General features: G+C 52.0%; 2 protein-coding genes across 10 annotated transcripts in view; one reads left to right on the top strand and one right to left on the bottom strand.

Annotated features, from left to right (window-relative positions):
- Nucleotides 1-37: 37 nt before the first annotated feature.
- The window catches only part of AVIL (advillin), a 19,228-nt gene continuing 7,271 nt past the window's right edge, over nucleotides 38-11,994 (top strand). For 4 of the 9 annotated variants that reach the window (XM_059936350.1, XM_059936344.1, XM_059936342.1 and 1 more), the window contains exons 1-12: nucleotides 2,327-4,350; nucleotides 4,574-4,648; nucleotides 5,366-5,562; nucleotides 6,980-7,088; nucleotides 7,179-7,289; nucleotides 7,555-7,757; nucleotides 8,192-8,270; nucleotides 8,782-8,880; nucleotides 9,568-9,924; nucleotides 10,406-10,543; nucleotides 10,648-10,806; nucleotides 11,597-11,776. In XM_059936350.1, the coding sequence (XP_059792333.1) occupies nucleotides 4,249-4,350; nucleotides 4,574-4,648; nucleotides 5,366-5,562; nucleotides 6,980-7,088; nucleotides 7,179-7,289; nucleotides 7,555-7,757; nucleotides 8,192-8,270; nucleotides 8,782-8,880; nucleotides 9,568-9,924; nucleotides 10,406-10,543; nucleotides 10,648-10,806; nucleotides 11,597-11,776 (1,809 nt within the window). In that variant the 5' untranslated portion in view covers nucleotides 2,327-4,248. Of the gene's footprint in view, nucleotides 2,196-2,326; nucleotides 4,351-4,573; nucleotides 4,649-5,365; nucleotides 5,563-6,979; nucleotides 7,089-7,178; nucleotides 7,290-7,554; nucleotides 7,758-8,191; nucleotides 8,271-8,781; nucleotides 8,881-9,567; nucleotides 9,925-10,405; nucleotides 10,544-10,647; nucleotides 10,807-11,596; nucleotides 11,777-11,994 lie in introns of those variants that run through there. The other 5 variants (XM_059936345.1, XM_059936346.1, XM_059936348.1 and 2 more) reach the window with 3 other exon arrangements.
- Nucleotides 925-11,994, bottom strand: part of TSFM (Ts translation elongation factor, mitochondrial) — a 27,814-nt gene continuing 16,744 nt past the window's right edge. Inside the window, exon 6 of the mRNA XM_059936355.1 lies at nucleotides 925-962. Within this exon, the coding sequence (XP_059792338.1) occupies nucleotides 940-962 (23 nt within the window). The 3' untranslated portion in view covers nucleotides 925-939. The remainder of the gene's footprint in view (nucleotides 963-11,994) is intronic.

Raw genomic sequence — 11,994 nt, 5'->3', positions numbered from 1 at the left:
TTAAAACGCCTCTGTCATGACGAGGCTGGGGCGCCCAAGCTGGGGGACCAGCCGCGCACTCACTCAGCACAGGGATTTTGCTCAAGGTTACAGAAGTCGGGCTACATTAGCTCTTCCCTGGCCCCTATGTGGAATCAACCGCATTGCCATCCAGGTGCTTAATAAGCATATGCTTGGTGTCCTGTTGACTTCTGGGGAGGAACCAGAAGCCCCAAGGGATTTAGAGTCTTCCTTCTGTGCCCCTTACCGATTTCCCCAAACTAGGAGCCTTGAAACGCAGAGCCCAGCGTGGTTCTTGGCACATAGTAGGCACTCAGATATTGACTGGACTGATATATGACCCCAAGGGGCAAAACAGGATGACCTAATAACTCACTCCAGGCCCTTCTCCCAGACTTCCCCTCTGAGAAATGCCCAGGAGCTTCTCGGGAGGCACTTGCCAGCCTGGACATCCCAAGCGCTTGGAGGGGCGGGGGTGGGCAGCCCCAGCCCCTGCTTCCTGTCATCAGTGTAATGCATTCATATCTACAATATGGCAAATTTCATATCCTCCCACCCTCTTTCCTGCATTATTGATGGGCTGTGCACTTTTAAAAAATCAATTAGATCAGGGCGTGGAGCTGGAGTTAAAAGAAGCCTTTAAAAGTCTGCTCTTGTTTTTGCTGTTTTGAATAGGAACAGATACAGCTTTCTCTCTGGTTTGAATAAGTCAAGCCCAGGGCTAGGTTGGCTGTGATTGGCCAGGACTAGGAAAATGCGGTTAGGATGCAAACGCAAGCAAATATAACCCAGTGTATGCGCAGCCATTACTAAGGTAAGGCAGCAGGACCTGGAACCTCCAGCATTGGGTGGTTCCTCAACAGTGCTTACCCGCCAGAAAACTGGGAAGACCGCTGAGAGAGAAGGCAAGGTAAGTTCTATTTGGTTTATGGATGCACGTCAATAGAGCAATTTTACTTGAACTAGAAAGAAACAAAAGAGAGAGGAGATTAAAATTTCCTTGGCTTTGTGTTCTCAGATGAGGCTTTTAAAGGGTTGAACCAGGAGTTTGTGACCAGTTTTGCAAACTTCCTGCTGAGAAGTCGAGGTGCTTTTTAGAGACCACAGAACATAGGGCACACTTTCAAAAGCTTGGAAAGATTCACCCATCTCAAAGAGATGGTATGGGGCAAGGCAGAAATTTAAACCAGCTTCCTCTGGGGTCCGTTCCTAGGAGTATTGGTAAGAATTAAGGGCCACCAGCTTTTAAACTGGGATTTCAAAACTGCACCCCGCCCAGCGGTTTGTGCAGTGGTCTCAAAGGGTGCTGAATTGATAAATCAGGACTTGAGGAGGAGGGAGGGAGAGACTGAGCTTTGGGGGACTTTGCTCAGTCCCCCAGTCACATTTTCTGGGTGTTCCAGTATGGCAAAGTCCCTGCTTTGAGCATGTCCTCTCCTGCATTTCAGGGACCCTGGCCCAGTGAGCATTTTGATTGCTAAGTCCCTGCTGGAAAATGGGACTGTTTTTGGCCTCTGGACTCACAGTTCTAATTAGTGCCAGCTGGTTTGACTTTTACCAGGTTTACTCTTAACCTCTCTCCAAGGAATGAATTCCTTGTCCCCTTCCCCTAATTGGGTCACAGCATTTGCCTTTAATGACTGAAATCTAGGGTCTGAAGAAAACCTGAACAAATATTTCCTGGCAATTCTAAGCAGCACAGGGTGGGGCAGTGCCAATTATCAAATTAAATCCTTAAACACTGGCAGCTCCGCATCACTGCTCTGCTTTAGTCCTGCTGTAGCAGTAGACAAAGAGAGTTTTTTGTTTGTCTTTTGTTTTGTTTTTTTGCCAATGTCCATACTAGATAATGGCACATACTCTCCAAACCTGGGTTCATCCGCCAAGGCTTAAGAAAAGAATGGCCAGACATGCTCCTCTTAACAAGCACAATATGCCTCCAAATAGCAAAACCCCAGATAGTCCTTTCTGGGTGGGGTTGTTTTTTCTTTTGTTTCTTTTTCTTTATCCTATGTAACTTCATCAGGCCCTTCCTTTTTCCTTTGCCTCTTGAGAGCGTTCATCAGTGATGTGTATCAATCAGATTGCAAGCCCCTTGAGAGCAAGAACCAGGCAGGAATTTTCATTATTTAAAGCCTGCGTGGCCATGGACGTGTAGGTGCTTGATAACCCTAGACACACTTCGAACAGAGATGGTACGCAGTCCACACTTCTCTTTACCTCTTCCTCCCTCTCCCCACCCTGTCTGTGGGCGGCCACAGAACCACTGTCTGGGTCTGTGTGGGAGGGGGCGGGGGGGGTGGGGGGAGGGTCTGCCCACAGGCCACGCCTACCTACCCCTGCTGGCACCCTGAACTCTTTGTCCCAGGCCCAGCCCTGCCATTTTACTTTCCCTTTTCTTCTGTGAGACACAGGGAATATATTAGTCATGTGACAGAAGCAGAATGGGTTGTCTGAGTTTTAGGATAGTTTACTTAAAAAAGTCTGGGAAGTAAAAGATCAAATTGTTGACTGTGGAGAGGACCTGGCAAGCAGGGAGTCTGGGAGAGTTAGAGGGATTGGGAATGAAAGAAGGAAACCCAGTTCGGAAATACTTATTCCGACATGGGCTTTTCAATCCCATATGCCACTGAATTTAGGTAAGTTACGAAGGGCTGCAGTACATCACAGAAACTAGAAAAGAGCACAGATTTTAAGATCAGGTATGGATTTCATTCTAGTGATATTGAGTAAATTATTTAACCTCCCTGAACCTCAATTTTCCCACAATGTAAGACAAAGAAAATATACTCAGCTTATGAGAATTAAATGAGAGAACATAAAGTCAACCAACACAGGGCTTAGCATATTTGTCACCCCTTCAGTAAATAATCATGGCTGTGTTATCAGAGCTCTTAACAAGGAAAGTGGCAAGTGGGAAGCAGAATTTCCGGTGGGGACCCCTGGGCCAGCCAGCCTTATGACATGAACTTGGACAAGTCATTTTCCGCATCACTGTGAGATAGTGCAGGGATGCACCACAAGGACATGGCAGGATGGCTGACAAGAGATTGGGAAGTGACTTAGGAGGAAAGCTGGCTGGATGACTGCTGTGAGAGGCGTCATCTCCGTGCTTGCTCTGTGATGTTTCAGTCCCAGGAAGACAAGTGCCATGTCTCTGAGCAGCGCCTTTCAGGCTGTGGGCAACGACCCTGGGATCATCACCTGGAGAATAGAGGTGAGCTGGGCTGGATGGGGGCAGAAGACTCTGGTCTGCTGAAGGCCCTCCACATGCCTTGGTCTCCTGTCTGTGGTTCAACAACAGTGAGAGGCAGCTCCAAAGGGCACGTTTTCCGATCCTTGACCCCTCCTGGGTGCTCAGAGCAGGCGGGTGACAGGTGGAGGAAACGTTCTTGGCCTTGGAGAGCAGGGCTCCAAGCAAAAATAGGCTTGCCTTTTATCCAGCCATCTGCATTTCTAGTAAATGCCCTGGCGAGATGGGTGGGGCCCAAGCCCCGAGACAGACACCTGGCCGCTTCTGTCAGGACAATGGAACCTGTCTTCCACGGGGCACTCTGGCTCCTGCAGGGTGGTAGGAAGATTTGGCGGGTACAGCACAGATCGGTGCCCTGCTCATCCCTTCTCCCACTCGGGCTTGAGCCCCTCTGGCTGACCTCAAGCTCTAGCGGTCTATAGTTGGGAACCGCCCTGGCCTGGCAGCCTCACCCCACCTCCCTGCTCTGAGCCCAGTGAGTGGCTCTGCTGCAGAAAACGCAGAGGTGATGTGCCCCACCTCACCATCCTCCACCACGAGGGGAGTCACAGCCCCCCAGCAAGCAGCTCAGAGCTTGTGAGGGCCCAGGTCACTCCCACTGTTTTAAGGCTCCCGGTTTATTTAAAAACTAATAAGTACTAAAAGAGTTAAGCAAATTGTGGGATATTTAACATTTTTACATTTAACACACATATTTTACACAGAATACACTCAAACATGACTGCAGGTTTACCTACTTGGAGATAGTGATGAAAGTCCACGTCTGAGGCCATTGCAATGGCTCTCCTGGGACGAGCCAGACATGCAGGTGACAGGTGCATCAGGGCTCCAACCCAGACTCCAAATACAGAGCCCTGGGCAGGAAGCCTGCACACGGCCGGCACTCCCCGCCCCAGAGCCTCACAGAATCCTGGCTCCCCCCGTTCTCTCAGAACTTGGCCAGCTCTGGGCGGTCAGAGTCAGCGCTGGAGGCACTCTGGTGCAGCGGCTCAGAGATGGGCTTTTACTTGAGGGCTTACACCCAACTCTACAAAGGACTGAGGCGGCTCACAGGCTGTAGCAAGATGAGGCCAAGCAGGCGGCGCGAGGAGGATGGGGTGAGGACAGGCACCCGGATCCAGAGCCAGGGCCGGGCAGGTGGAGTTCAGCAGAAGCCAGAGGGGTGGCCGCGCTAATCCTGTGGCTGACCGCCACGCCCCGTGGGGACATCTCCCTTCTCTCCCCTGCTGCCTGTGTCAATGATGGCGTGCAGGGGGAGGCCTGGGGGGGTCGGGGGAGGAGGGAGAGAATGCAGCCTATACACACCCCTTGTCCTTCCAGAAAATGGAGCTGGCGCTGGTGCCCCTGAATGCCCACGGCACCTTCTATGAGGGGGACTGCTACCTCATCCTCTCGGTGAGCACCATACCCCCCATTCCCATGAGCTGCTCCCCTGAGAGCCAGCTCTGGGGCCCCACTGGGAGATCTGCCCATGAGGTTAATCTGGTATCCATTTTGATTCTTCCTTGCTGTTATATAGAACAGGCCTCCACTTTGACTATCAAAGGGTTTCTTAGGCCAGGGTTTTAAATTTTGCATCAGAGGGTATGGGTGTGGCCCTCAGTCTGAACCTCAGCGAGTAGCCTACAGCAGCACTTCTCCCTCCGGGACCCAGACCCCAGATGACAGTGCTGTGAAGGAAGGCCAGGTGGATACAAGGCCATCTCTGGCCTCAAAGTACTCATCTAGCGGAGGAAACAATCTCCCGCGTGGACAGTACTGACAGAGCCATGCAGATGGACAGCAGCACTGTGCCAGATGTGCAAGCGCAGGGGTGCGAAGGAGCAGCAAGAAAAGCCTGCAGTCCAACCCGGAAAAGATCCCCGTTGGTCTCTGTTTATTTTGAGAACAATAAGCTGTCAACATTCCCCAGATGTGGGGAGGGATTTGGGCTGCCAGGGCTTGAGCCACAGAGGAGGTCTGCACCCGGGCCACTGCAGGGAGGGAGGGGCCCCAAGCCTGCCAAGGGCAGGACACAAGTCACCGTAGGCCACGTTCTTCCCACGCCAGAAGGGCCAGCAGCGAAGGGGAGGCGAGCTGGCGCCTGACCTCATCTCTCTGACTACATCCCAGACCCGGAGAGTGGGCAGCATCCTCTCCCAGGACATCCACTTCTGGATTGGGAAGGACTCCTCGCAGGATGAGAAGAGCTGCGCAGCCATCTACACTACGCAGCTGGACGACTACCTGGGGGGCAGCCCCGTGCAGCACCGGGAGGTCCAGTGCCACGAGTCCGACACCTTCCGCGGCTACTTCAAGCAGGGCATCATGTGAGTAGCTATGCACAGAGCAAGGACGTAACCGCAGTTTACCAAAGAGGAAACCAAAAGGGCCAAAACGTATATGAAGAAAGTCATCAGAGAAATGCAAATCCAAACAAAGCCATCATTTCCACCTACTAGAGCAGCGTAAATTAGAGAGCTGAGAGGCGCCAAGTGTCCTCGAAGCTCTGGGGAGACAGGTGCCCTGCTGGTGCAAGTGAGGACTGGCCCAGCATTCCGGAGAGTAGTCTGCTGCCACTGGGGCAGATCTCACCCCCCGGGGTGTGACCCAAAGGAGCGCTCACGTTCCCAGGTCCACAAGGGCACATGAACCAGAACGTTCACGTTAGTGGTGGTGGGAAGCTGCAGGCAATGTGGACAGGAAAAACACTCCGCGACACGGCGGAGTACCATACCACAGCTGGAAGCAACAGATTAGAGGCACATCGGACATGTGGACAGACCTTAAAAACACGGGGCTTAGGGAGCACAGGTAGAAACAGGCTTGAAATATAGAACAGAATGCCAGTGTCTGTTTTTAAAAAAATACATAAACTCATAACAACAGGCCACATTTTACCAGAAAGAAAATAAAAAGACAGATGTTAAACTGTTAGAATGGATGCCTATGGAGGGGAGAGAAAGGGGGGTAGGGTATGCAGATAAAAGGGAACACACAAATACTTACTACAAGAGAGGGGTCTCATAAAGGCCAATGGTGAAAACCTTCCACGAACTGAGGAGCTTGATTACCTCAAAACTTTGCACTTGAGATTGAAAAGAAAAAGGAATTCCAGTGGGCTTAAGAGTTCTGAGGCTGGTCCAAGGCCAGCTTCTTGCAGGTCAGCAGTCCCCACTGAGGACCTACTGGGCACAGAGCACCACAGTGAGTCACCAGGGAACCCTCTGCTCCCCGTGGCTTTCTGCGTGCCCTTCACGTGTGGGACGCCGGGGGGAGGCTGGGCTGGGGTGAGGGCCAGGGGCGGGAGAGCGGATTCCTGGAGTGAGTTGGTTTTAAGGCCACGGTGTCATTAACGTTTCTGCTCCCGCCTGACCTGTGCCCCTCTCCCCATCACACGCGACATTCACACAGTTTCTAGAACGAAACAAAACAAGTTCTTCTGTGCTCTGGGGACTTCATCAGTGATGCACCCTCTGTCTGGAGAACTAGTCCTCTGGTGGTTGGTTCCTACTCTTAATATCCCAGCTCAAATGTCAGTCCTTCGGAGAAGACTGCCCTGAACACGCTGTCCAAAAGCCCACCGCTGAGTGCACCTCTGTGGCAGTGGTGACCAGCATCTATGTTTACCCGGCTCGTTTACTGTCGTCACCCGCGTGGGCAGAGGTTGCATCTGTGTGACCCACAACTGTCTCCCCAGTACCTAGCACATAGCAGGTGCTCAATAAATAACGGATGTTCCCTCAGCTACAAGAAGGGGGGTGTGGCCTCTGGGATGAAGCACGTGGAGACCAATACCTACGACGTGAAGCGGCTGCTGCACGTGAAGGGGAAGAGAAACATCAGGGCCACCGAGGTAAGTCCTGCCCCTTGTCTGTCCTGGGCCCAGGGCCTCTCCGCCTAGCACCTAAGAACTCCTCCTACATAATGTCTACCTCCCCTGCAGGTGGAAATGAGCTGGGACAGTTTTAACCGAGGTGATGTCTTCCTGCTGGACCTTGGGAAGGTCATCATCCAGTGGAATGGCCCAGAGAGCAGCAGCAGGGAGCGTCTGAAGGTGTGGCCTGTTCTGTTGCTCCCTCCTCTCCCCCAGGGCCTCAGGGGCTTGCACTCCCTCAGCTGCCCTTTCCTTCTTCTTTCCTCGCTGGCTCTTTCCTGCCCTTCAAGCCAGACCCCTGCCTTTGAGCAGCATCTGTTTCAGAGACAGGCCACATGTGCGAGCCCGCGACTCAGCCTGGGCTCCTCAGCATCAGGGGAACTCCTGTGTCTGGGATCCAGGCTGCTCCTCCGGGAGCTGAGTGCTTCCTCGGGCTTCTTTACAGGCTATGCTTCTGGCAAAGGATATTCGGGACAGGGAGCGAGGGGGCCGTGCTGAAATAGGAGTAATAGAGGGAGACAAGGAGGCGGCCAGTCCAGAGCTGATGAAGGTCCTTCAGGACACCCTCGGCCGGCACTCCATTATCAAGCCTGCGGTCCCCGATGAGATCATAGATCAGCAGCAGAAAGCAAATATCACGCTGTATCAGTGAGTAGTTAAGCCTGGCTGCTGGCTGGAAGCTGGGGTAGGGGGAAGGTGTCCCCCCGGAAAACCAGCACTTCTGCTTGGCTCCTCGTTTGGGGTGCAGGTGACTGGCTTTCTTTCAGTCTTTTTCAAATGCAGCTTCTATAAGGAGCTCGGTGTTCCCTGAGCAGCTACCATCTGCTCTTGTTAGCAACTCTTCCTGGTCTCTGGGGGAGACCATTCCTTTGCTCAGATCTATACGTGCCTAGGGATGTGGACAGGATAACGTTCGGGAGAACAGAGTGCATCACATTCCTGTCTGCATTCAAGCCATGCCTGTCGCAAGAAGTCGAACTCTACCCAGAAACTCCATTCTAAGACAAAGCCATGAAATATCAGATTGACTACACGATGCTTTGTAGAAGAGAAGGTACAGGCTAACTTCTCCCCTTCTCTAGTGTCTCAGACTCAGCTGGGCAGCTGGCGGTCACAGAGGTAGCAACGAGGCCTCTGGTCCAGGGCTTACTGAACCATGATGTAAGTAGAGCTTGGGTGGGCTTGGCTTGGGGTAGCCAGACCTGGCTTCAGAGGCAGACCCTAGGGAAAGGCCTTCCTCATGGTCTTGGGCAGGAGTAACCACTTTTTTTTTTTTTTTTTTAATTTATTTATTTATTTATTTTATTTATTTTTGGCTGCGTTGGGTCTTCCTTGCTGCGTGTGTGCTTTCTCCAGTTGCGGTCAGCGGGGGCTACTCTTCGTTGCGGTGCGTGGGCTTCTCATTGCGGTGGCTTCTCTTGTTGCGGAGCACGGGCTCTAGGCACGCGGGCTTCAGTAGTTGGGGCACGAGGACTCAGTAGTTGTGGCTTTTGGGCTCTAGAGCGCAGGCTCAGTAGTTGTGGCGCACGGGCTTCATTGCTCCGCGGCATGTGGGAACTTCCCGGACCAGGGCTTGAACCCTTGTCCCCTGCATTGGCAGGCGGATTCTTAACCACTGCGCCAGCAGGGAAGCCCAGGAGTAACCACTTTTATCCCTGACCATCTGCTTCAGGACTGCTACATCCTGGACCAAAGTGGAACCAAGATCTATGTGTGGAAAGGAAGAGGAGCCACAAAGGTTGAGAAACAGATGGCCATGTCTAAAGCTCTGGTAGGAGCTATGGATGTGCAATAGTGTCCAAAAAATTCTGTCCATAACACATCAGATGTGCTCAGAGAGCCATATGAGGCACCAGAGCATAGAACATCGCAGTTACATACATGACTTCAAAGTCAGACAGACAAACTGGGATTCAAATCCAGGTTTAATGCCATCTCCTGGGGTTGTTGTGAGGATTAAGTAACATTTATAAAGCACTCAGAACAATACCTGGCACACACAGCTGCTCAGTAAAAGGTGGCGGTTATTATTGAAGGAGATATCACATATCAAGGTCAATGGCCCTGTCCTCAAGGAGCTTATGACATTGTGCAGACCCATGCAGATGAACCAGGCAGGATGCACTTACAAAGCAAGAAAGGGGCAATGAAGGTGATACAAAGTCAGTAGAGTACAGGAGTGCTGAAGGAACACAGAATAGAGGATCTTACAAAAAAAAAAAAAAATCAGTAATAATCAGGACAGGCCAATGAAGAGATGCCAAAATGTTCCGCTCAGTCCTTTCCTTGAGGGCAGGTAACTTGGTCCCTAGACAGAAGTTAGAATTTGACTCTGACTCCCAGAAGGGAACAATCCTACCAACTGGCTTCACAGGGGTGAATCACCAGCCAAGTCAAGAGCCCAGTGCAGTCCCTGACTGACCTGTCCTTCGGGGGTTGGGGGGGGGGGCACCTGCAGAACTTCATCAAGATGAAGGGCTACCCCAGCAGTACCAACGTGGAGACCGTCAGTGATGGTACCGAGTCAGCCATGTTCAAGCAGCTGTTCCAGAAGTGGTCAGTGAAGGAACAGACCGTGGGTCTGGGGAAAACGTTCAGCATTGGTAAAATCGGTAAGATTGCCCCCAGATCGTGTTCTCACTGCCGGGACTCTTTAGAAAGGCAGGCACAGGTGCTTTTTGCTCACTTGGCTTCTCCCAACCCCTTCCGTGCAGCTAACGTTTTCCAGGATAAATTTGATGTGACTCTGCTGCACACCAAACCAGAGGTGGCAGCCCAGGAAAGAATGGTCGACGACGGCAACGGCAACGTTGAGGTAAGCCCAGTGAGCCACATCCCAGGGCAGGCGGCAGCACTGGCCCTCCTGGTTGCTCTGCTGTACAGAAGGGGCACGTGATTCCGTGTCTGCTTTGCTTTCCTTTCCACCTCTGGCACCTCAGGACTATTCAAAGGGGTGTCTGAGTCTGCAGGGTTTTCCCACAATTCTTCACGGAAGTGAAAGGTAGATACTCCAGTGTGCTATCAATAACTCACCTGGCAGACATATTCAAATCATCTCTGAGCCATGATGGGGATGCATCTGACCAGGGACGATCCAGTTCTTGGGATTCAAATCATGCAAATGTGATAAGCCCTCACCACTGGAAAGAAGCACCAGAGGGGGAAGGTGTACTTTGAATGGACGTTAGTGCCTCCCCCACCTGGATTCTCTGCTAAGCATGGCCCAGTTCCCTCCAGGTAGCTGTTTCTTCACAGGACTCCCATCTCTGGGGAACTGTGTCTCCTTCTATGCCTAGGTCTGGAGAATTGAAAACCTGGAGCTGGTCCCCGTGGAGCATCAGTGGTATGGCTTCTTTTATGGGGGAGACTGCTATCTGGTTCTCTATACGTACGAGATGCACGGGAAGCCGCACTACATCTTGTACATCTGGCAGGTAGGCCTGGGGCAGGCTCTCAGCTTTGGATCCTGGCGCCTCCTCTGGCCACTGAGCTAGGGCCGGGGGTAGCAGGGACCCATCGCACCCGCTCACCACTGCAGGGCCGCCACGCCTCACAGGATGAGCTGGCAGCCTCGGCATACCAGGCGGTGGAGGTGGACCGGCAGTTTGATGGGGCCCCTGTGCAGGTTCGGGTTACCATGGGGAAGGAGCCACGCCACTTCATGGCCATCTTCAAAGGAAAGCTGGTTATCTTCGAGGTGAGAGCCCTCAGATAAAATTACACCATAAGCAGAATGCTCAGAACCAGCAGGTCAGCAGGAGACTACAGTAGAGGAGAGGAGGGGTGGAGAGCAGGGCTTGGGGAAGACATAGACAAGGGGGTGAATCTCTCTAAGACACTGAAGTGAATCCCGACTGCCTAGGGCTTCAGGTCCAAACCACTTCCTAATTCATGTTCAAGGTCTTTTATAATCTGACCCATATTACCTGTGCAGGCGCATCACCCTCAGCTCCCTAGCCTACACACTCCACTCCCGTCAGGTGGGTGTCCTCATTAGACCTCACATGTGCCATATCATTACCTGTCCACCTCCCCCAGAGAATGTGCCCCTTCAGATTCAAGTTCCGTTTCTTCCATGAAGCCCTGGCTGAAGCACTACCAGGAATGTATAATGTCACATGTTTGATATACACAAGACTGTGGTCAAGTCCTAGTCTTGTCATTTATTAGCCAAGTTTCTAAGCCTGTTTCCCCATCTGCACTGTGGGATAATAATACCTACTTCACAAAGTTATTATGAGGATCTATAAAATGATGTAGATAAGGCACCAGCAAAGAGCCTGGCATATAACCAAGGTCTCAGAATGAAAGCTAATACTATTGGTACCATAACTCCAGCTCACCTCAGCCTCTCCCCGTTAGCCTAGACGCTCCTTGAGGGCAAAGACGGTGTCAAACAAACACATCCATGTTCTCCACAATGCTAGCCCAGTGCCCGGCGCACATGGTGCACCTTAGTTCCGGACTCTGCTTTTCTCTCTGTCTAGGGTGGGACTTCCAGGAAGGGAAATGCCGAGCCCGATCCTCCGGTAAGGCTCTTCCAGATTCAAGGAAACGACAAATCTAACACCAAAGCGGTGGAGGTTCCAGCCTTCACCTCCTCCCTAAACTCCAATGATGTCTTTCTGCTGCGGACCCAGACAGAGCACTACCTGTGGTATGGCAAGGTAGGATGGCTGGCCCAGTGGTCGTACCAGCCCCTCAGAGCCCAGCCCTGCACCAACCCTCCTGTCAGCAAGGGCAAAGGAACTAAAGAGTAGGCTGGAGCAATCCTCAAAAAAAGGAACCTTTTCCTAAAGGATCTTCAAAGGGACTGACAATGTTCCCCACAGTTAGGCCTCCAATTAGAAACTCACTAACACACTGCTTATATCCAGGAGACCAT

This window comes from Balaenoptera ricei, chromosome 10 (assembly GCF_028023285.1).
Source record: "Balaenoptera ricei isolate mBalRic1 chromosome 10, mBalRic1.hap2, whole genome shotgun sequence".
NCBI classification, from domain to species: Eukaryota; Metazoa; Chordata; class Mammalia; order Artiodactyla; family Balaenopteridae; genus Balaenoptera; species Balaenoptera ricei.
Note: the sequence above shows the minus strand (reverse complement) of the source record. Positions and strands in the feature narration are given on the sequence as shown.